Source organism: Oncorhynchus clarkii, chromosome 13 (assembly GCF_045791955.1).
Source record: "Oncorhynchus clarkii lewisi isolate Uvic-CL-2024 chromosome 13, UVic_Ocla_1.0, whole genome shotgun sequence".
NCBI lineage: Eukaryota > Metazoa > Chordata > Actinopteri > Salmoniformes > Salmonidae > Oncorhynchus > Oncorhynchus clarkii.
The window spans coordinates 23345833-23369812 of record NC_092159.1 but is presented as its reverse complement, the minus strand read 5'-3'; the positions used below and the strand labels follow the sequence as shown (position 1 = coordinate 23369812).

Here is a 23980-nt window from a genome sequence, read left to right as displayed (position 1 = left end):
ATTTGGGACACAGACAGAATGATGAACGATTTATTCATTAGCTTCTTTTTTTCAGTTACAGCTCAGCCTTTAATGAATTGTTTTTGGTTTGTTTATCTCGACTCTCGGACACCCAATTAGCCAAGGAGAAGAGGAGGGCGAGGAAAGTGAAACTGATCGTTTAAATAGGCTTACTTGTTGCTCTTCCTGTCTAACCTTTACTCCATCACAAAGGACTGGACAGGTGACAGTACTCACCTGATAGGATCCACATTGCTTTCATCCTCTGTTCAGATTAGCGCCAGTAAATGTGAAGGACACAAGTAGAAGACGATCGAGATGCAGCCTGAATCGTATTGGTTTACTCTTTTGACTGAGGAGTCCTAAACTTGGGCTGAGTTGGGCTAGGTTTAGCTTGGCATTGAGCCCAGAATCAAAGCTACTTGAAGTGCTCCATTTGTCAACTAGCTAGCTCCCAAGCCAAACATGGACATATGGATCATGTGTGTACTCTGTCTACAAATGCTATTTTCGATTATAATCTGTTTCTCATAATTCCCCTCTCCTGTATGGTTTCTATTTACAGGGTTAACATACCATGGCAAAAGCCTTTCAGTAGTGACAGTACATTGCTACCTGTAGTGTTCCTTAAGGCGCCATTGTGAATTCAATTAGATCGGTAGCATTGGCAGTGTCACACCCTGATCTGTTTCACCTGCCTTTGTGATTGTCTCCACCCCCTCCAGGTGTCGCCCATCATCCCCATTATCTCCTGTCTATTTATACCGGTGTTCTCTGTTTGTCTGTTGCCAGTTCGTCTTGTTTGTCAAGTCAACCAGTGTTCTTTGTGTTCAGCGCCTGCTTTTCCCCAGTCTCTCTTTTCTCGTAACTCCTGGTTCTGACCCTTGCCTGTCTTGACCCCGAGCCCGCCCGCCTGACCACTCTGCCTGTGCCTGCCTGCCGTCCTGTTCCTTTGCCCCGTCTCTGGATGACCGACCTCTGCCTGACCCTGAGCCTGCCTGCCGTCCTGTACCTTTTCCCCTGTTTCTGTAATAAACATTGCTACTTCGATACGGTCTGCATCTGGGCCCTACCTTTATCCTGATAGGCAGTAGAGTATGTGATCATAGTGTATTACTCAAAACAGAGGAAGTATCCCCAGCCAACAGTATTGACCTCACCTCAACTGTCCTCATTGGCTGGCAAAACAACGGATTTAAAATGACGTTCTGCATGGCCTGTGTTCTTGCTCTCTGTTCAAATATAAACCTAACGAGAAGCGAGGAAGCCTTTGACACAAATCAATTCACTCTCCTTTTTTCACCACGCAAACAGCTTCTCCTTTTCAACACATGGTTCTGTTATCAGCCGTGTCCAGAAGCCTACAATCTAGCCAACTGCACGTTAGTGATTTACAATCCTCCACCAGACTAACATTATTTCATAGGTTTTGTTCCCCTTGGTAATAGAACACAGACGACTTGTGTCATCAGAAATCAGATCACATTTTTTTTTTGAAGCTCGAGAAATGAAATGGCTTCTTTCTCTCTGTTACTGACGCTGGCGCCATACCCCCTCCTGTCTGTCTACCTGCTGTTACAGTCCGTTGGTATGGCATATGGAGGACACCAGTTACGCTGATTTCACAATGTCATGCATCCCTCATGTATAACACTCGGACAAGGACCAGGCTTTATACACAGTCTGCGGCCATAAGGAGGGATTCCAATGTGCGTTGAGTACCAGAATGAGTGGGACATTGGCTGTAGTTGGATCACTGCAACATCCATAAACCACAAGTGATGCTGACAGCAGGTACTGAACATTGGGCTGGATCCACTATGGTGCAGAGCTGTACATGGAGCAAGTTTAGCCATAACACTACGTGCCTCAGTAAACAACCAATGGTGTTAAAGGGTTATTTGTGCCCACTGTGAGGAGTGGAGCCCCGTGCCACTGCAGAGCAAATGAGTGTATGTCTGTGACAGAATGATCTTTAGACTGCGTTGATCTCTCTTCTCGTTGGTGTGTGTGTGTGTGTGTGTGTGTGTGTGTGTGTGTGTGTGTGTGTGTGTGTGTGTGTGTGTGTGTGTGTGTGTGTGTGTGTGTGCGCGCGCGCGCGCAAGCATCCACAAGAATTTGCAGGGGACATGGAAAGAATAGAATATAATTATGTTTTGTTATCCATTTCTGACAGGCTGGAAGCAACACATGCTCAGCCACAGGAGGCTGCCGCCTAATATGGAAAGTGAATTCCCTTCCTGTGCATTTCGGTAGAGAGTGTAAAATCTTGTGAATTAGGGATACCTGTTTATTATGATTTTTACAGCTTCTACCGAAACGCACAGGAATTCACAATAGTGTTTTCTTCACAACAGACTGAGAACCGACCAAGACAGAGAGTCCCTGAGCCAGTGATATTGCCCCTTCATTTGGAGGGCCAATGCGCTGCCTGTCAGTCAAAATGACACATCAGTGTCTCTCTCTCATGCACGACTGGGCTGGAGATTTCTATTTTCTGTCATCTCCATTTGGGCCCCTACAGATCTGCTCTCACACTGACTCGCTCTGTGCTGATTTTTGCTCCACCGCACCAGTGATTCAGAGAGCTGGAAAGTGTGATGGGACTTGTGATGTGTCTGAATATGATTTTCTCTCCTTTTTGGTTCTTTTTTGATACCTCGGCCCATTCCGGGCCCACGGGTAATGTGCAGAGTAGTCTTATAGCTTATTGTGTGTCAGATTCAATTCTGATGATAGTTTCACATTCAGCGATTTGAGCAGCTCAATGACTTACTTTATCTTCCCTAGATGAAATGCCACAAATTCAGTTTCAGTTTATAGTTAATCAAACCACTAACTTCTTACCTTGATAGAGGACAGCTCAGTGTGTTCTGGATGCAGATATAAATAATGACTAATGACTAATGAAGCAACATTGCAGTATAGTTATTACGAAGCGAATCCATGTTCACCATTCAACAAGTGACCGCTGGGTGTCACTGTTGCATCCGAATCGATGTAGAGTTTGGTTGCTGTCCTTGGTCCTGAAATAGACACCAACAGCTGAACTCAGCAAAAAAAGAAACGTCCGTTTTTCAGGACCCGGTCTTTCAAAGATAATTCGTAAAAATCCAAATAACTTCACAGATCTTGATTGTAAAGGGTTTAAACACGGTTTCCCATGCTTGTTCAATGAACCATAAACAATTAATGAACATGCACCTGTGGACGATCGTTAAGACACTAACAGCTTACAGACGGTAGGCAATTAAGGTCACAGTTATGAAAACTTAGTACACTAAAGAGGCCTTTCTACTGACTCTGGAAAACACCAAAAGAAAGATGCCCAGGGTCCCTGCTCATCTGCGTGAATGTGCCGTAGGCATGCTGCAAGGAGGCATGAGGACTGCAGATGTGGCCAGGGCAATAAATTGCAATGTTCGTACTGTGAGACGCCTAAGACAGCGCTACAGGGAGACGGGACCGACAGCTGATCGTCCTCGCAGTGGCAGACCACATGTAACAACACCTGCACAGGATCGGTACATCCGAACATCATACCTGCGGGACGGGTACAGGATGGCAACAACAACTGCCCGAGTTACACCGGGACACACTGGCAAAAAGTGCTCTTCACTGACGAGCCGCGGTTTTGTCTCACAAGGAAAGATGGTCGGATTCGCGTTTATTTTTGGAGGAATGAGCATTACACTGAGGCCTGTAATCTGGAGCGGGATCGATTTGGAGGTGGAGGGTCCGTTATATGGTCTGGGGCTGTGTGTCGCAGCATCATCGGACTGCGCTTCTTGTCATGCAGGCAATCTCAATGCTGTGCGTTACAGGGAAGACGTCCTCCTCCCTCATGTGGTACCCTTCCTGCAGGCTCATTCTGACATGACCCTCCAGCATGACAATGCCACCAGCCATACTGCTCATTTTGTGTGTGATTTCCTGCAAGACAGAAATGTCAGTTTTCTGCCATGTGGGGAAACATCTCACAGCAAGAACTGGCAAATCTGTTGCAGTCCATGAGGAGAAGATGCACTGCAGTACTTAATGCAGCTGGTGACCACACCAGATACCGACTGTTACTTTTGTTCAGGAACACATTATTCCATTTCTGTTAGTCACATGTCTGTGGAAGTTGTTCGGTTTATGTCTCAGTTGTTGAATCTTATATTCATACAAATATTTACACATGTTAAGTTTGCTGAAAATAAACGCAGTGGAGAGTGAGAGGACGTTTCTTTTTTGTTGAGTTTATAACAAAGATACATTGGAATATGAGTAGCTTACAAAAATAGTTGTTTTAAATAGCTACCGGATATATCGTTTTTACAATATGCAATATTATAAATTGACCAATGATAATGCAAGGCATGGTAACTAAATTATCTATTTCAGCAAAACTTTAATTAATATAAATGTCACTGGTGGCAAAATGTGGCTTGAACAAAAACCGTAGATGGCGCTATAACGAAATGCGTGCGCAAGGTAGCAGCCTAACTAACAAACGCACTGCAATTTCTCATCCCTCCCGCGCCAGACACCCCAAAACACTCATGGCAAAAGGAGATTGAGTAGAGCCCCCAAAGCATACGAGAGGACAAAAGCTCTAACGCGCATTATTAGTTCGTTGCTTTCTTCAGAGAAGAAAGGCACCTAATAGACTTCGTTCTCCGAGAGTCCACAGTACATATTGGGGACAGGGATTTTTGAGACCAAGTTGCATTGGAAATCAACTGATTCGGTCTATATTTTCTTCCACATCTGCTTTGAGGAATGCTACTCTAATACGCGACAAACGGGACAATACTGTATCGTTCCAGTTATCTGGACAACCTGCAACGATTAAATGGAGATAATTTATCTAATTTGCAAAGTGACATAATGAAATCTAAATATTAGGATAAGAACAGATTTCGCTCAAATTTCAAAAAGTCACAACTCTGGTTCAAGCGAATGTTCGTGGATTCAATTAAACGAAAACTCATGGATACAGTCTTACATTTGACTATTTTCTCGGAGTATTAACAGTGGTCTGTCGCACGTTGAAGCCCAAAGACGCAAGCGGCATGCAGCAGTTTCAGCACCCAGTCGAGTCCCAGGTTGCGAGGTTAACGATGTCGGGGGTCGCTTGTTTGGTTGAGTGTTTTGGGAAATGATTACAGGCAACATCGACGGTAAAATAATGATTAGAAGATGGCTTGTGACGTTCAAACCGTTCAGGTAAGAGACAAAGAACGTATGGCTTAATATTTCCACTCTGGGCTTTGGTATTCATTTACAATGAATAGAATGGAATAGCACATTTATTTTTAAAAGCACAGCCTATAATTGTTATTTAATGAACAGGTTATTTGTCATTTGACCTAATCAATGACGATAATTAATGTATTGAATGACCAGCATGTCTATAGGCTACACCTAATCCCTGACCATCATTATATTGCAATAAACGGATAAACTGGCAGCAGTACGTGTGCCTGCATGGGTGTTTTCATCCACCATCCTGCATACGCGTGAGTGCGTTTGGTAATCTGCGACGGAGTCTCCCGACAACACCAGCTGTTCTCTTCCGCTCCTCTAACAGAGAAACGAGATTAAGTTAGAGATTACATTCCCGTGTTCACAGCTGGATCCGTATGTCAACAGTAAATAAGTAAAGCGCATTATCAACCCAGCGAGCTAACAAGCGGTGATGAGCTGCTTATCCCCCAAGCTTCATTAGCATGGCACCCTATTCGCTATATAGTGGATTACTTTTGACCAGGGCCTACACACAATACCCCATAATGTCAAAGTTGAGTAATGTTTTTCGATACACCTAGTCACCACAAAGATACAAGCGTCTTTCATAACTCAGTTGCCGTAGAAAGGAAATAAACTATTCAAGGATTGGTGACTTTAAAACAGTTACAGAGTTGAATGGCTGTGATAGGAAAAACATTTGGATGTATCAACATCATTGTAGCTACTCCACAATAGTAACCTAATTAACAGAGTGAAAAGAATGCATCCTGTTTACAACACGGCACTGAAGTAACACTGCAAACATTTGGCAAAGCAATGAACTTTATTTCCTGAAAACTAAGTGTTGTGTTTGTGGCAAATCCAATACAACACATTAATGAGTACCACTCTCCATATTTCCAAGCATAGTGGTGGCTGTATAATGTTATGGGCATGCTTGTAGTGGTTAAGGACCGGGGAGTTTCTCAGGATAAAAAAGAAACGGAGCTAAGCACGGGTCAAATCCTAGAGGAAAACCTAGTTCAGTCTGCTTTCCACCAGGCACTGGGAGATGAATTCACCTTTCAGCAGGACAATAACCTAAAACACAAGACCGTGAATGTTACAGTTTAGACTTAGTGGCCGAGTTACAGTTTAGACTTACATCTACTTGAAAATATATGGCAAAACCTGAAAACTGTTATCTAGAAATGATCAACAACCAATTTAACAGAGCTTGAAGAATTTTAAAAAGAATAATGGGCAAATGTTGCACAATCCAGGTGTGGAAAGCTCTTAGAGACTTACCCAGAAAGACTCACAGCTGTAATCGCTGCCAAAGGTGCTTCTACAAAGTATTGACAGAGGGATGTGAATACTTATGTAAATCAGCCATTTCTGAATTTAATTTGCAAAAATGATGTTTTCACTTTGTCATTATGGACTATTGTGTGTAGATGAGTGAAAGGTATATGTAATCCATGTTGCCCCTATCATTTTCTCTGGTTCAAAGGCATTGACCTCAATTCAGAGGGGGCAGATTTGAGGTTCAATCAGGCTGCATTTGGATAAGGCAGCCCAATTCTGTTATTTTGTTCACTAAATTGGTCTTTTGACCAATCAGATCAGCTCTGAGAAAGATCTGATGTGAAAAGATTCGATGTTAGGGATAGATCGAGATTTACTGGGGGGGAGGGGCTGCTCCAACTCAAGGTGTCCCAAAAACAAATGCGCCCCCCTCCCCAAAGTTACAAATGATCCTCACATGACCCTCCCCTTGTACTGTAAGTAAAATGAACAACAGCCCCCCCCCCCCCCCCCCCCCCCATAGAATGAACTCAAAATGTATGTTTATGACCACAAATAACAATAACTATAGTGACCCCGTGTATATAAACGTGGATATCGACTTTGCCAATTCAGCATGCTTTTGTGGCACAGTCAATGCCATGCAGGGCTACTGGCCAGAAGGTTGAGGGTTTACCGACCACCACAGACAAGCTCACTCTCCCTGCCTGTCTCATTAGACTACAGTCAGAGCCGGCTGCAGACAATGATCAGCTAGAGGGCAATCATATGTTCAACATTTATAATTATATAAAATATATGCAACTAATTTTCCACCAACAGGTTTTTGTGCCAATGCACCACACAACCAATAAACAAAGCGTATCCTGACTTCGGCACTTCAATGTCACTTCAACACCACACTAAATAAACAATGTCAATATCAACAAACAGAAAATACATCCCTCCCTACCTTGTAGGCTTACCCAGTATAGAAGGCTTGGCTTGACAATCTCCAAATGTCATTCAACTTATTATTGTTTTGTAGCAGATTTCTCTTTCCATTCAACAATTGGACTGTTGTTGATGTGTGCAGAGGGTCCCTGGTTCGCGCCCGGGTATGGGCGAGGGGACGGTCTAAAGTTCGCAAGGTAAAGTCGTGGACTTATTTCCATTGTGGTCCCTATTTTTTTTTCATCAATACATAGACAATTACACAGATACAGACACATTACATAGATACAGACACATCACAGAGATAGAGACAAAATAATGCTCAACCTCCAGATGAGTATGAGGGGGGAGTTTAATTCAGTACAATTCTTGCAAGCTTGTTTGGCTGGTAGCTTATTCTTTAGATGTTTGGGGCTGCTGGTCGACTAGCGCACTTGACAGAGTCTTTAGGGTGTTTATAGCTAGGTGTCCATCCAATTGGCATCAGATTTTCATGTGAATATTCTCAAATCTTGGCCCCGGAAAACATGACGGAAGATTTTAATTTACCATTAGAGACATTAGAGACCTTTTATGGACATCCATATGCATTCAGATCCAACCTGGCGCAGCCAGCAGCATCAATAAATGAGGGATGTTGTTCAAATGAGACACATTTGGGGGCCTTAAGGAGTGGCCCCTTTTAAAAAAAAATTACGCCTAAAATGATATACCCAAATGTAACTGCCTGTAGCTCAGGACCTGAAGCAAGGATATGCATATTATTGATACCGTTTGAAAGGAAACACTTTGTAGTTTGTGGAAATGTTAAATTGATGTAGGAGAATATAACACATTAGATCTGGTAAAAGATAATACATAGAAAAAAAGCATGCGTTTTTTTGTTTGTTGTACCATCATCTTTGAAATGCAAGAGAAAAGGCCATAATGAATTATTCTAGCTCAGGCGCAATTTAGACTTTGGGCACAAGATGGCAGAAGTGCATGTGCAAAGTTTTAGACTGATCCAATGTACTGTTGCATATCTATTCAAAATGTTGTATCAAGACTGCCCAAATGTGCCTAATTAGTTTATTCATGCTTTTTAAGTTCATAATTGTGCACTCTTCTCAAACAAACTGATATGGTATTATTTCACTGTAACAACAACTATACACTGGACCATGCAGTTAGATGAACAAGAATTGAAGCTTTCTGCCCATATCAGATATGTTTATGTCCTGGGATTTTTTTTGTTGTTTCTTACAACCTCATGCTAATCACATTAGCCTACGTTAGCTCAATCTTCCCGAGGACGGGACACCGATCCTGTAGAGGATAACAAATGACAAAAACACTTTTCCTTGTGTTTTGATATGCGAAAACTTTTAGGGTAATTTGAAATATGAAAACTTTAGGGTCATTTTTCAATTTCCGACCCGAATATTTTGTATAGAGATAGGCATTATGTTGTTTGATTATAGGATTAACTCTGGTAGTCTTCCTCACCTCAAGTTCAACTGTCGGAGTCAGTTGGAGCGCCGGGGCGCCATGCCTTCATATCGTAGGCCTGCAGGAGCTAAAGCTTAATAATAGCCACACCATACCTTCACACGGTTTGGTCTCTAAACTTTAGTCGTGTAATATCAAAAGTAAGTAAAGCCATTTGTTTCTAGGGAAAATCCGAGCAGAAGAGCGAATGTAAAACAGGGAAAAGGTCAACTACCCTCAAAAGACCAATTAGTGGAAAAAAAGATCAGAATTGGTCTGCCTGTGTGAACTAGCCTACATTCAAAACAAGTCATTAGAAAATCATTATACAGAGGGCAATCCTAATTGTCCCATTCACTTCAGTATCAATGAGCGTAAAAGAGTGAAGACTGCAGAAAAAAACAGCCTACCGAATTATTAGAAAACATTCCGCTGAGCACCGAACAACCCAGCCGCCCTGCGGGTTCACTTCAATCAACATGGGTAGCGAGATCTGATAAGCGCCGGTACGTGGGACAAGCCAATTAGGAGATAGCGGATCTGTGGGTCTGATCCAATTACCCGACCCAAGCATTTACTTTAAGCGTTTTAATTAGAGAGTTAGGCAGGCCCTGTGTCTAATCCTAATTTATTATCACCCCTCTATCACTCTCAGGTCCTCTATCACCCTCATGGAGGGGCTTTGAAATAGGGATAGACGATAAGGGAGGAAAGGTGGAAACGATCGCCCTGAGACTGGACCCGGGGCACGGCGCTTTGGCGCACATGCACTCCCGAAGCACGCATAATTGAAAAGAACACCGCATCTCTGTGCAGAAAGCATTAGGGACACGTACGCACGCCCATGCAAAGCATACGTAAATGCATACACACACACACACACACGCGCACGCACACACGCACACACACGTGCACACACATACACGAAGACACACGTTACACGCACAAACACACACACACACACTCCGTATGACCTTGTTCAGGATTATAGAGCCCGAAGAAGCCCGAAGGTCAGAGGGAGAAGTTTGGGAAATGAGGGATTAGAAAGAGAAGTTGACTTCAGCCCTTTTGCTTTTAATCTGTTTAATCAGCTCCTGTTCCCTCTGAGTTGGACAGGGTCCACATAGTCTCACATGGCTGTCCTTGTCCCCTTATGTCCCTTAGTTTACTCACTGAGCTGAACAAAATGAATTTGGTATCAGATAGATCAAGCACATGGTTTCCATGGTTTCCGGGTGTCTGCTGCCGTTCCATTTGCTCCGCTCCTGCCATTATTATGAGCCGTTCGCCCCTCAGCAGCCTCCACTGTTAACTACTCCACCTACCTGTGGTCAGTGGCCCAAAGGAAAGGGAACGGAAAAGGAATCCATTCAACTGTACTAGGACGCACCCCTCAAGCCTCTGACTTTATCAACTAGCTTTGTGAGCAGATGGTCATAGCCCAGGTAAATAATCACAATCCCAGTTAGGACTACAGGACGATAATCCAAGATACAACCTGCTGTAATCAAACCTTCCCCCCCCCCCCCCCCGCCCCCTCGCCAGATAAAAATATGTTATGGGATTCAAATCCGTTACAGGATTCGGCTCTGTGCTCCCCCAGACAGAGATTGAATCATCCAGACGTACTGCACAGTATGTGGAGCAGATGGACGTAATATTTAAAAAATGCTCCAGTTTCCTGGGGGGAAAAAAACATAGCTACGTCTGTAATGAATGTCTCCATGCTGTTACTTCTAGATAGGCTGATATTTTTATGGTTTCCCTACCTCAGGTTCCTTTCCTGTCATTATGCTCTCTAAATCAGGGGTTTCGCTCATATATAGAGTCTCCTTGGTTGCCTGCCGAACCACCGTGCTCTGTCCTTATGAGACTACTATGAGCACCGTGCCTATCGCTAACGTCAGTCACTGTTCTATCTAACCGGTTGTTCCTTATCACTCTTGGCAGCATAGTTCAATAACTTGCAATTATCCCAGTATGTTAAATCTGAACTCGTATGACAATGCTGTTTACTGTTCACGGAGTGTCAAAACTTTCACGGAATCCAGCATGCCAGCGAACTCCACTCGCTCGGCTTCAGAGTCAAGCTACAGTTTGAATTATTCAGTCATTTGTATCTGTTGTGGGTCCTAGCTTTCCACTGCTGGCACAGTAACAAAGGCATATGTGGTTAGCATTGCATAAGTTGCTACTGTACATAGTGTACCGGTCCAATGCACTTGCTCTGAGAATACGTAGGTATAGAAGCGTACTGTATCTGGCTGTGTAAACATGCACATTTTAAAAGTAGTGCTGGGTAGAGACGGTTGTTTATCTACTGTAGCTACTGTAAGTACTCTACATACAAGGATGTCAAGGTAGAATGAAGCGTGGGTAAAGTATACTCCTCTCCTCTCCTCTCCTCACTGTCAGAGACCGTTATAGAATTAGCCAGCAGCAGTCGTTTAGCCCCGTGGGGAATGAAGGAGGAAGCCTCCTCTTTATCTCTGGTGTGCGTGACACAATACATCAATTATAGGCATTTTGGAAAAAGCTGCTTGTCCCTAATTGGGGAACCTGAGGATGCCTGGATGGGGTGCGAGTTAGCAGGGGGATGGAGACGGGAGCTAAAATGGCCCCTGACATTTTGACTTTAATTTCCTCGGCTGGGCCGGTCTAATTGCCTGTGTTTCCTAATGCATGTTCTTGACTGTGCTGCTGTACTTGATCTGTTTTCTGACGGTTCCTTTCTCCTCTTCCTCCCTTCGTCCTCTCTCTTCATACTTCTCTCCTCTCGTCAACAAATCTTTCACTTTCCTCCCTCCCGCACTCTTTCATCAATTCTCCCCCACTGTCGCTCCTTCTCCTTCCTCTTCTCATCCATGCCTTCTCTCTCTCCTCTCCCCCTCTCTTCTCTTCCCTCCCATCCCTCCATCCAGGATATTCGTGGTGGGGATCGGCTTCTTCAGCCTGTGTTTTCTAATGACCTCCCTGGGGGGCCAGTTCTCAGCCAAGAGGCTTGGGGACTCCCCCTTCACCATCCGGACAGAAGGTAGAGAAAAGACACTATTTGTGTGTGTGAGTGCCTGTGGGTCGCTGGCCCTATCTAAGTAGAGCTGTGGGGGTTTGTCTATTGGGGGTTGTCTAGTCAGAGGGAGCTATGGGTGTGGTGTTACAGTAGGTCACACAGATACACCATTACCCTGTGGCACTGCACAGAAAAGAGACATATCCCCCCGTATGAGTGCAGTGCAGTATACTGCATCGCTTCTAAGGGAGCATTGGTCTGCAATGCACACTGCAGCAGCATTGAAGGCAGACTCGCTCTGTCTGGTTTGACTCCATCAACACTTGCTGTATGTGCAGTAACCCTGGCGACTCATCGGGGGTCTGGTAAGAGTCTTCTGAAGGCTGTTGTGAGGGGCTGAGTCTCTGATGGCTGCTTACTGCCGCTTAATATCTCACCACAGAAATCTCATTATTACATTGGCTGACTGCAGGCGTCACATGACCTCAACTGAGGCCGTAGGCCAATGACGGGACGGGAAAGAGCTGTGTCTAATCCCCCCCTGTCTCCTACTCTACGAGGTGTGAACTGTGAAGTCAGAGATGGGTCCTCTGGCGAGCAGCTGTCCCTGCCACTGCCTGAGTAAAAAAATAAAAGGCGATTTAGGTCCTTTAGCCGAGGATGAACAACTCATAAGGGAGGATAATCTGATGTAAAGCCCTTCTAACTCTGAGAGAGCATGTTGTAGGGTTGAGGTGTGGTGTGTGTGTGTGTGTGTGTGTGTGTGTGTGTGTGTGTGTGTGTGTGTGTGTGTGTGTGTGTGTGTGTGTGTGTGTGAGCACACTTGATTAATTAACCACTCATGCACTGTTGCCTGGGGAGACATCTGGACTGAGCTCATTAAGAGCTGCCGAGGGTCCAACCTAGAAGTTTACCACAGGAATTTGTGTGTGTGTGCGTGCGTGTGAAAACCCTGTCTGTGTGTGTGTGTGTGTGTCAGATGAATTGGCAGAAAATGAATGGGGCGACAGCAGCAATGTGGGACAAGATTGAGAAGAGAGAGATGGAGAGCTGGTTCCATCTGCTCTCTCTAAGTCTGCCCTGGAAACAAGGGGCCCTTTCATTCTGCCGGGGAGCACCACCTGCAGAACCACGGGTCTAGCTAAGACACACACACACATGCGCTCACACACACTTTGTGTCAGTGGTCTCTGTAATGTTATTTTTGTCGAAGGACCTCAACAGTTTATTTTGACTGAGTACACTTCCATCCTCAGCTCTGGTGTCGAGAGAATAACGCCTTGTTACCGCTCTTCCTGAGGGGATTCAAGGTGACAGCATAATGCTCGTCCAAAACATCGGAGCTTCCAAATCATTCTACAAAAACACCATTACAGAGTGTGACTAGCATTAGTCTGTCACCTTGAATCCCCTCAGGAAGAGCGGTAACAAGGCGCTATTCTCTCGACACCAGAGCTGAGGATGGAAGTGTGCTCAGTCCAAAATAAGCTACACAATAAGTACATAGAGAAACCTCGGGTATATCCTCATAGATGTTGATCGTCCATTGTTGTACACAGACATTTACCCACTCAAACGACAGGTGGATTACTTGTGTTTAGGAGAGCTTTGTTACCAGAGCTAGCGACAATGATGTCAGATGTTCTCCATGTGGGGGTGTTAGTAGAAGTCCTATTCCCTTGTTACAGCGACCGGGTCTCCTCTTCTCCTCTCGCTTCCATGGATTGTCAGCCTTCACTGTGGGCCTTGCCTCACTGGGCTCTGCTGGAATCCGCTCTCTCCGCTTTCTCTCCAGCCCTGCGTGTCACAGACACACTGAGTCAACCAGCCCTGCGTGTTACAGACACACTGAGTCAACCAGCCCTGCGTGTTACAGACACACTGAGTCAACCAGCCCTGCGTGTTACAGACACACTGAGTCAACCAGCCCTGCGTGTTACAGACACACTGAGTCAACCAGCCCTGCGTGTTACAGACACACTGAGTCAACCAGCCCTGCGTGTTACAGACACACGGAGTCAACCAGCCCTGCAGTGTTACAGACAGACTGAGTCAACCAGCCCTGCGTGTTACAGACAAACTGAGTCAACCAGCCCTGCGTGTTACAGACACACTGAGCCAACCAGCCCTGCGTGATACAGACACATTGAGTCAACTAGCCCTGTGTGTTACAGACACATTGAGTCAACCAGCCCTGCGTGTTACAGACACACTGAGTCAACCAGCCCTGCGTGTTAGACACACTGAGTCAACCAGCCCTGCGTGTTACAGACACATTGAGTCAACCAGCCCTGCGTGTTACAGACACACTGAGTCAACCAGCCCTGCGTGTTACAGACACACTGAGTCAACCAGCCCTGCGTGTTACAGACACATTGAGTCAACCAGCCCTGCGTGTTACAGACACACTGAGTCAACCAGCCCTATGTGTTAGACACACTGAGTCAACCAGCCCTGCGTGTTACAGACACATTGAGTCAACCAGCCCTGCGTGTTACAGACACACTGAGTCAACCAGCCCTGCGTGTTACAGACGCATTGAGTCAACCAGCCCTGTGTGTTACAGACACATTGAGTCAACCAGCCCTGCGTGTTAGACACACTGAGTCAACCAGCTCTGCGTGTTACAGACACATTGAGTCAACCAGCCCTACGTGTTAGACACACTAAGTCAACCAGCCTTGCGTCTTACAGACACATTGAGTCAACCAGCCCTGCGTGTTGCAGACACACTGAGTCAACCAGCCCTATGTGTTAGACACACTGAGTCAACCAGCCCTGCGTGTTACAGACACATTGAGTCAACCAGCCCTGCGTGTTACAGACACACTGAGTCAACCAGCCCTGCGTGTTACAGACACATTGAGTCAACCAGCCCTGCATGTTACAGACACACTGAGTCAACCAGCCCTACGTGTTAGACACACTGAGTCAACCAGCCCTGACTGTTACAGACACATTGAGTCAACCAGCCCTGCGTGTTACAGACACATTGAGTCAACCAGCCCTGCGTGTTACAGACACATTGAGTCAACCAGCCCTGCGTGTTACAGACACATTGAGTCAACCAGCCCTACGTGTCACAGACACACTGAGTCAACCAGCCCTGCGTGTCAAAGACACACTGAGTCAACCAGCCCTGCGTGTCAAAGACACACTGAGTCAACCAGCCCTGCATGTCACAGACACACTGAGTCAACCAGCCCTGCGTGTCACAGACACACTGAGTCAACCAGCCCTGCGTGTCACAGACACACTGAGTCAACCAGCCCTGTGTGTTACAGACTTACTGAGTCAACCAGCCCTGCGTGTTACAGACTTACTGAGTCAACCAGCCCTGCGTGTCACAGACTTACTGAGTCAACCAGCCCTGCGTGTCACAGACTTACTGAGTCAACCAGCCCTGCGTGTCACAGACACACTGAGTCAACCAGCCCTGCGTGTTACAGACACACTGAGTCAACCAGCCCTGCGTGTCACAGACAGAGAAAATAATCAAGTGAATGAGAAAACGAGAGAACGGAGGAGGGATAGAGAATGGATGACTGATAGAGAACGGAGGAGGGATAGAATGGATGAGGGATAGAGAACGGAGGAGGGATAGAGAACGGAGGAGGGATAGAGAACGGAGGAGGGATAGAGAACGGAGGAGGGATAGAGAACGGAGGATGGATAGAGAACGGAGGAGGGATAGAGAACGGAGGAGGGATAGAGAACGGAGGAGGGATAGAGAACGGAGGAGGGATAGAGAACGGAGGAGGGATAGAGAACGGAGAAGGGATAGAGAACGGAGGAGGGATAGAGAACGGAGGAGGGATAGAGAACGAAGGAGGGATAGAGAACGGAGGAGGGATAGAGAACGGAGGAGGGATAGAGAACGGATGAGGGATAGAGCGTGGAGGAATTACTGTAGACTGTTAGAGGGATACATTGAGAGGAAGTAGAAGGTATAATTAAGAGATCTGTATTTAAAATACGTTTCTACAAGAACCAGAAAAGAGAGGATGGAGACTGCACAAAGGAAAGGGAGTAATTAGATGCAAATGGCAGAGAAAAAGGAGGAGGAAGAAAGGAATTTAACATGAATTTAAGTAAGATACTGTTTGGCGACGACTGGATCAAAGGCAGTTCCCTATCGAGCCCATTTCTGCCCTGCAGTTTACAGTGATAACAAGGCGACAGTCTCTTATGCCCCCAACCGCAATGTTTCACTTTTCAGTGCTATATTTGTCTAAGAGCTAGCTCACTCAGTGTGTATTGTCTCCCTAGTGGGACAAAGAGCTACAACCCTCCTCCCCGACTTCCCATTTGCACCCCAAATTGCACCCTTATTCCCTAATTAGTGCACTAATTTTGTCCAGGGCATATGCGACTCTGGTCAAAAGTAGTGGACTACACAGGGAATAGGGTGCCGTCTGGGAGGCAGACGCTGTCTCGGCAGATTAATGTAATAGCTCCCTGTGTGGCTAAGGAGATGGAGCGGGTCCCAGTACCAGCCATAACAAGAGCCGTTTAACTAAAGAGTCGGCTGAGAACAGCACACTGTGGAATCTCATTGCTCAGTAGCATTGTAATGATAGCGCGCCGTATCATTGTTATGACAGGGCTCAGAGCAATTGACTTGTCACGTGGGACGAGGATGAGACATATTGTGTAGCTGACCAATAGATGGTGAGGTCGTTGTCAGTGGAGTGAAAAGGGGCTGCTTGAACATCTGAAGACTGTGAGGAAGGATGCTGTAGTCCGTTAGCAGTAACCATTGTCACCGGTCGTCCACGTTGCTGCACAAAGAGAGACCGTTGGAAGGCCACGAAAGCGGTGCTCTGCCATTTGAGAACACAGTCCTGATAAGGACATGTATGGAAGCGCCAGCCTACTATCAGGAGCTATGGTCCTCGTTGGTACACATTTGAAAGCCACCCTCTTCTCTTGACAAGGTCTGCCCCTCGCCCTCCGTGCTCTCTACATGTTGTTTATCAGTGCGATCGCCTTACCAGCCCCCCGTGTGTCGAGCCATAGCCTTAACAGGAAGTACAATGACGAGGTTAGAGCAGCGTCAGGAGCACTTCCTGCTTTGCTTCAGGCCAGTTTAGCTTGCATGAAGTGTACGGTACGTGGAGGTGAATTGTAAGAAAGTAGATTGGATCGAGACTCTGGAGGCATTTGTAATGTTATGTGTGTTATGTTTGTAATGTGCAAATCCACAGGCTACATAGTCATGTGTCTGATTGCACCATGTAACATAGATCATGGGAATAGCTTCGATGTCTTCTGTACTCTGCACATGTCTGCGAGCTGTTTTTTATTTATTTATTTTACCTTTATTTAACTAGGCAAGTCAGTTAAGAACAAATTCTTATTTTCAATGACTGCCTAGGAACAGTGGGTTAACTGCCTGTTCAGGGGCAGAACGACAGATTTGTAACTTGTCAGCTCGGGGGTTTGAACTTGCAACCTTCCGGGTTACTAGTCCAACGCTCTAACCACTAGGCTACCCAGCCACCCTGTTACTCACCGGTTCGGTGGACAATTGTGACAACTGTTCCCGTTCTCGTTCTTAATGAGGAGTTTCCATACAGTACCTTATATTCGTTCCGTACCAGCAATGTGACTGCAACACTATAGCCGCCTCAATGACCTTGTCAACTGCACGACTCGCATCCGCCTTTGTCCATAGGTTGCTAGCTCATCGCTTCTCCTCCTAGATGAGTTGTTCCCTCCCTCTCCTCTTCTTCCCTCTCTTCTCTCCCTCCCCCTCTTTCCCTCGGAGATGAATGCATGAATCAATTGCCCGGAGTGAGACTGAATGCTAATTGTGAGGCAAACGGCTACATCTGCTAGCACTGCTGAGGTATTATGACTTTTTTTCCCCTTTCTTATCGTTCTTTCTTTCACTATGCTGTCGGTGTCGAAGTTTGTTCACCGCGGGCCCTCGCAGCTGGAAGAATGCTCCCTGCCTTTCTTTGAAAGTGACAGTAATGATCACTCAGAGGCGAGAGGAATTCATTTATTTGACATGGGGGAAAAATGAGAAAATAATAATAATGAAAACTAGCGTTTGAACCAGGCCCCGCTATCTTAAAAGTGGCTTAGCCGGCTCCCAAACAAAGGAGGCTCTACGTTTCAGGGGTTAGAATGTGCCCACTCAGTGAGTAGCAGTGTCAAACACAACCCTCTCATTTAGCCTCTGCAACCGCTCGCTGTTTTGCCGAACTCTCCCAATTAAAGTAGATACAGGGAATCCTACTGCTAACGCTAGGTCATGCTAAACTGACCAAGACGCACAGCCAACAACACATAACACCTCACATAAATCTGCCCATAAACAATGGCAATTTCTCTATGGGCCATTTAGGTGAGCTCTGGTGCCGACCCCCGTGATAAGCAGTGCTCATTTTGTCAAAGGCAGGGGGCGCAAAACATTTATCTTGTCCATTCCCAGCGCGCCTCTCCAGAGTGCCGTTGGAGAGACGCACCGCTGCAGCGCTCCACCAAAATGATCTAGCATAAATCATGTAGCCTATAGCCTACAGTAGAAAGATCACTTCTTAGGCTACATCATGGACGTTTCTCCTATCAAATAGCCAAATAGCCCCCCAAAAATGAACCATTTTCTTTGATGTGAGTGTGACATGTGGCTACTCAGAACTGGTGTTGGGGAGTCTCACCCCGTCTGGGCTAAATTGTCATGATAATCAGTGATTTCAAGTTTGTATTCATACATTTTTAACAAGCTGTATCATAGCTAAAACAAAATATAATACTTCTGCATTTCCCACTGTGACTAACACATGGATGGACATTCATAAAATTCCATTGCCGGGCCGACAGTCTAAACTACACTATTTTAGTTTTGCGGGGGAGGAGGGTGGCAATTTTTGGGGTCTCGTCTAGGGTCGGTAGAACAGCCAGGACCGGGCCAGGACCGGACCTGGGCCTAGTCACTGGGAAACATCCAAGCAGCTCTCATAGACAGTAGTAGATACTAAGATGCTAGCTCTAAGATGTTAGTGCCTGATATACAGTATGCACAGTGCGTTGGCAGGAAACTATCCAAGCAGTGCTCATATACAGTAGGAGATAGGAGGATGCTAATGCTGCAATTTTAGGGACTGGCAGACATAAAGCATGATAATTGTTATCGCCTGCTGCACAGTATGCTAAGATGTTAGCCCCTGATACGCAGTATGCTAAGATGTTAGCACCTGATACACAATATGCTAAGATGTTAGCGCATGACGTACAGTATGCTAAGATGTTAGCGTGTAACATACAGTATGCTAAGATGTTAGCACCTGATACACAGTATGCTAAGATGTTAGCACCTGATACACAGTATGCTAAGATGTTAGCGCGTGACATACAGTATGCTAAGAGGTTAGCGCGTGACATACAGTATGCTAAGATGTTAGCGCCTGATATATTCACTGCATGTAGGCTTAGTCTCCGGGAGACTAGCAAGCAGTGCTCATTCATATGGTGGTACACTGCTGGAAGGCTTCACCCAGTACTCTCCAGTGCTATTTCAGGAAGCTGAAGGAGGACAGGATATGACATGGGTGCCCCTCAGGGCAGCACGGGGAGAGAGAGGACATGATCCAGACAACTACTACTGGAGCTGTGACTTCTCTCTCTCCCTGCCCTCATTTCCCATTTCATCTTTAATGCACTACATTCAAGTTGGAGGAAGATTTGCGCCTCTCTCTCCTCTCTCTCTTGCCTTCAGTGTCCTTCCACCTCCATATCTCGCACTCAATCACCTCTCTGCTGTCTCTTCACTCTCCATCCTTCATACCTCTCTGTTCATTTCTTTCACATCTCTCTCTCTGTTTCCCTCTCCACCCCTCATTTCATAGAAACTCGTCCCTCATTATACACACTGTCAGAGTCATGTCACAGGATGGACAGTCAACGATGTTGAATTTTAGTGGAGCGAATGGGGGAAAAAACTAGAGAAGAAGGTAAGCCCCAGTGCAATAGGGAGAGGTTGATGACTCATCCTGTCTGTCTGTCTGTCTGTCTGTTTGTCTATTGTCTATTGTCTGTTAATTCCCATTGAATCTTTTACCACCCTGGAGGGTGTATAGACAACCAAAGCCAGCCCTGACAGCTGATTCCAACGTGAAAAGAAATTCAAAAGAACAACAGACCTGTGAATAGAAGGAAAGATGTGTCTCTCTGAGCCTCGCGGAGCAGTTAGACAGGTTGACTTGAGTGTGAGATGTGTTTCAAGGCCCCAGTTGGAGCGTTTGCCAGCAGAGACTGTCACTGAGCTCCTGTGAAGCTTTTCTCTCAGATGGAGAGAGGACAATTGTTGAGAATTGAGCGAGCACAAACACACGCCCTCCATCTCTCTCTGTCTCTCTCACACACAAACATGCACACACACACACACACACACACACACACACACACACACACACACACACACACACACACACACACATACACACACACACCTCAGCTGCCAACAATCGCAGGCACCGCCAATATTAGCTGTCATGTTTTGCATTTCTCACAGCGGCGTGATAACGCCTTTACGCATCCCGCTGTCGCCTCCAGTGTTTACAACATCTCACTGTGATGGAGCTGTCACTCACAACCATAACAGCCCCTAATGCCGAGCTCTTATCTCCTAGCCTCCACAACACATCTCCCCTCTGGAACATGATTAACATCAGCAAGACAACAGAGCTGATCGTGGACTACAGGAAATGGAGGGGCGAGCACGCCCCCATCCACATCGACGGGCTGTAGTGGAGCAGGTCGGGAGCTTCACGTTCTGCGGTGTCCACATCACTAAGGAATTAACATGGCCCCCACACACCCACACAGTTGTGAAGTGTGGCATGACGGCACCTCTTCCGCCTAGGAGGCTGATAATATACTCAAAAGATCACCAGCTGCACCACTGAGAGCAGCTTGACTGGCTGCATCACCGCTTGGTACGGCAACTGCAAGGCACCCGATCACAAGGCACTACAGAGGGTGGTGAGTATGGCCCAGTACAGGACACCCTGCCATCCAGGACCTGTACACCAGGCGGTGTAGGAGGAAGGCCCTAAAAATGTTCAGACTCCAGCCACCCAAGCCATAGATGGTTCTCTCTGTTACCGCACGGGAAGCCGTTCCAGTGCAAGTCTGGAGCTAACAGGACCCTGAACAACTTCTACCCCCAAGCTATAAGACTGCTAAATAACTCATCAAATGGTTACCCGGACAACCTGCATTGGCCCTTTTTTTTGCACCAACTCTCTTGCACCGACTCTGTGCACACACTGGACTATAGCCACACTTACACTGACACCCCAACACACACACACACTGGACTATAGCCATGTTATTACCTGGTACTTCCTGTATATAGCCATGTTGTTACCTGGTACGTCCTGTATATAGCCATGTTGTTACCTGGTACGTATTGTATATAGCTATGTTGTTACCTGGTACGTCCTGTATATAGCCATGTTGTTATCTGGTACACCCTGTATATAGTCATTGTATTACCTGGTACTTCCTGTATATAGCCATGTTATTACCTGGTACTTCCTGTATATAGCCATGTTATTACCTGGTACTTCCTGTGTATAGCCATGTTATTTTTACTCTTTGCTGTGAATGTTCTTATTCCTTATTCCTTATTTATTATGTCACTTATTTCCATTAAAAAAAAAAATCTTTATCTTTAATTCCGCATTGTTGGAAAAGTACCCTTTTAAAAAGGACCCTTTTAGTCTACACCTGTTGTTTACGAAGCATGTGACAAATACCATTTTATTTGATTTAATGATCAGTAATTACCAGGTGCATCTTTCATTGATGCGTCAAGTGGCGTCCTCTCTTTTTATGGACAGTGTGAGTTTTGGAATAAGCACAGGAAATGCCTGAAGTGGGTGCCATATGGTCGTGTCTTTGTTTTGCCCGTGTGTAATTAATGAGAGAGATCAACATTAAGAATTGACCCCCCCCCCCCTTCATTTTGAGTTCTTGCGGAAACAGAGCCAGGAAAGAGGGCGTGGTAGGCTAGGACTTTACGTTTAAGACGATTTTGACACAGACCCATTTTGACCTCCCACTACCAACGTGCTGTCACGCCCTGACCGTAGAGAGCGTTTTATGTCTCTATTTTGGTTTGGTCAGGGTGTGATTTGGGTGGGCAGTCTATGTTCTATGATTTTCTATTTCTATGTGTTTGGCCGGGTGTGGTTCTCAATCAGAGGCAGCTGTCTATCGTTGTCTCTGATTGAGAACCATACATAGGCACCCTTGTCCCCAACCTGTTTTGTGGGAAGTTAACTTTCTTTGTTCAGGGCACATAGCCCAAAGCTTCACGGTTTGGTTTTTGTTCTTTGTTTTGAGAAAATGTACGCTTACCATGTTGCACTTTGGTCCAGTCCTTCAGCCAGCCGTGACACTTGCTATGCTGTAGAAACAATGTTCTGATACGGAACAGCATGAAAGCATCTAACCATGAACATAACAATAGCACTGTTGCTGTAGAATACACACACATACACACACACACACGCACACACACACACAGAAATACACACTCACACACAGAAATACACACACACCACACACACACACACACAGAAATACACACTCACACACAAAGAGTGTAAAAGAGTAGAGTAAAGAATCCTTGTTGTGCCATGGTCAGATCACATATCAATCAAAATGGTCTGCAAGGTAAGAATCTGTGATAACGCAAATATGATTTGGTTCATCCAAGGCTGTTTCTCTATTTTGACTACTTTGTGGGCCTTGGGAGCACAAGCCCTGGGTTTGGACATGGGAGCCTTCACATACTTTAAAGTGGCCCTCTTACTCTAAAAGGGCCCATTACGACAAAACATGCTTTTCAAAACATGTCGCTGAATAACATCCATCCATAGGATACGGTGTCCATATTAGGACAAACTGAGACTGAGGCTGTCCTAACATGGACACTGTACATAACAATCATTTACACTGAGCATACCAAACATTAAGACCACTTTTCTAATATTGAGTTGCAGCCTAAATATTTCGGGCCATGGACTCTACAAAATGTCAAAAGGATGCTGGCCCATGTTGACTCCAATGCTTCCCACAGTTGTGTCAAGTTGGCTGGATGTCCTTTGGGTGGTGGACCATTCTTGATACACACAGGAAACTGTTGAGTGTGAAAAACCCAGCAGCATTGCAGTTCTTGACATAAACTGGTTCCCCTGGCACCTACTACTTTGCATACTTGTTCATACATTTGCATACCTGTTTCATACTCAGGGCAATCTTGTAGCTACACCAACGCAGTACTTAATGCAGTGTCATGTACATGTTATCTACTGTCGTGATATCCAGGGTGTATCCCAAGTGGCACCCAATTCCCTATATAGAGACCTATGGTCCCTGGTCAAAAGTAGTGCACTATGTAGTGAATAGGATGCCATTTGAGACGCTGAGGAGGCCTGGTTCAGTAGAACTCGCTCGTCATCTGATGGATCGTGTTGGGTTGGCTTCTTTATTCTTCCCTCTGAATGATTTGTTTAATATTCCTAATGGGAGTCAATGGAGTCGTTCACATCAGCAGTAGTCCCAGTGGCTCGGAGGAGTCAACGGAGTCGTTCACATCAGCAGCAGTCCCAGTGGCTCGGTGGAGTCAATGGAGTCGTTCACATCAGCAGCAGTCCCAGTGGCTCGGAGGAGTCAACGGAGTCGTTCACATCAGCAGCAGTCCCAGTGGCTCGGTGGAGTCAATGGAGTCGTTCACATCAGCAGCAGTCCCAGTGGCTCAGAGGAGTCAATGGAGTCGTTCACATCAGCAGCAGTCCCAGTGGCTCGGTGGAGTCAATGGAGTCGTTCACATCAGCAGCAGTCTCAGTGGCTCGGAGGAGTCAATGGAGTCGTTCACATCAGCAGCAGTCCCAGTGGCTCGGTGGAGTCAATGGAGTCGTTCACATCAGCAGCAGTCTCAGTGGCTCGGAGGAGTCAATGGAGTTGTTCACATCAGCAGCAGTCCCAGTGGCTCGGTGGAGTCAATGGAGTCGTTCACATCAGCAG

At 45.9% G+C, this 23980-nt stretch overlaps 1 protein-coding gene across 1 annotated transcript in view; it reads left to right on the top strand.

The window, feature by feature from the left end:
- The first annotated feature begins 4596 nt into the window (after nt 1-4596).
- Nucleotides 4597-23980, top strand: part of LOC139424652 (alpha-1,6-mannosylglycoprotein 6-beta-N-acetylglucosaminyltransferase B-like) — a 162328-nt gene continuing 142944 nt past the window's right edge. The window contains exons 1-2 of the mRNA XM_071176695.1: nt 4597-5211; nt 11847-11959. Coding sequence (XP_071032796.1) covers nt 5144-5211; nt 11847-11959 — 181 coding nt within the window. The 5' untranslated portion in view covers nt 4597-5143. The remainder of the gene's footprint in view (nt 5212-11846; nt 11960-23980) is intronic.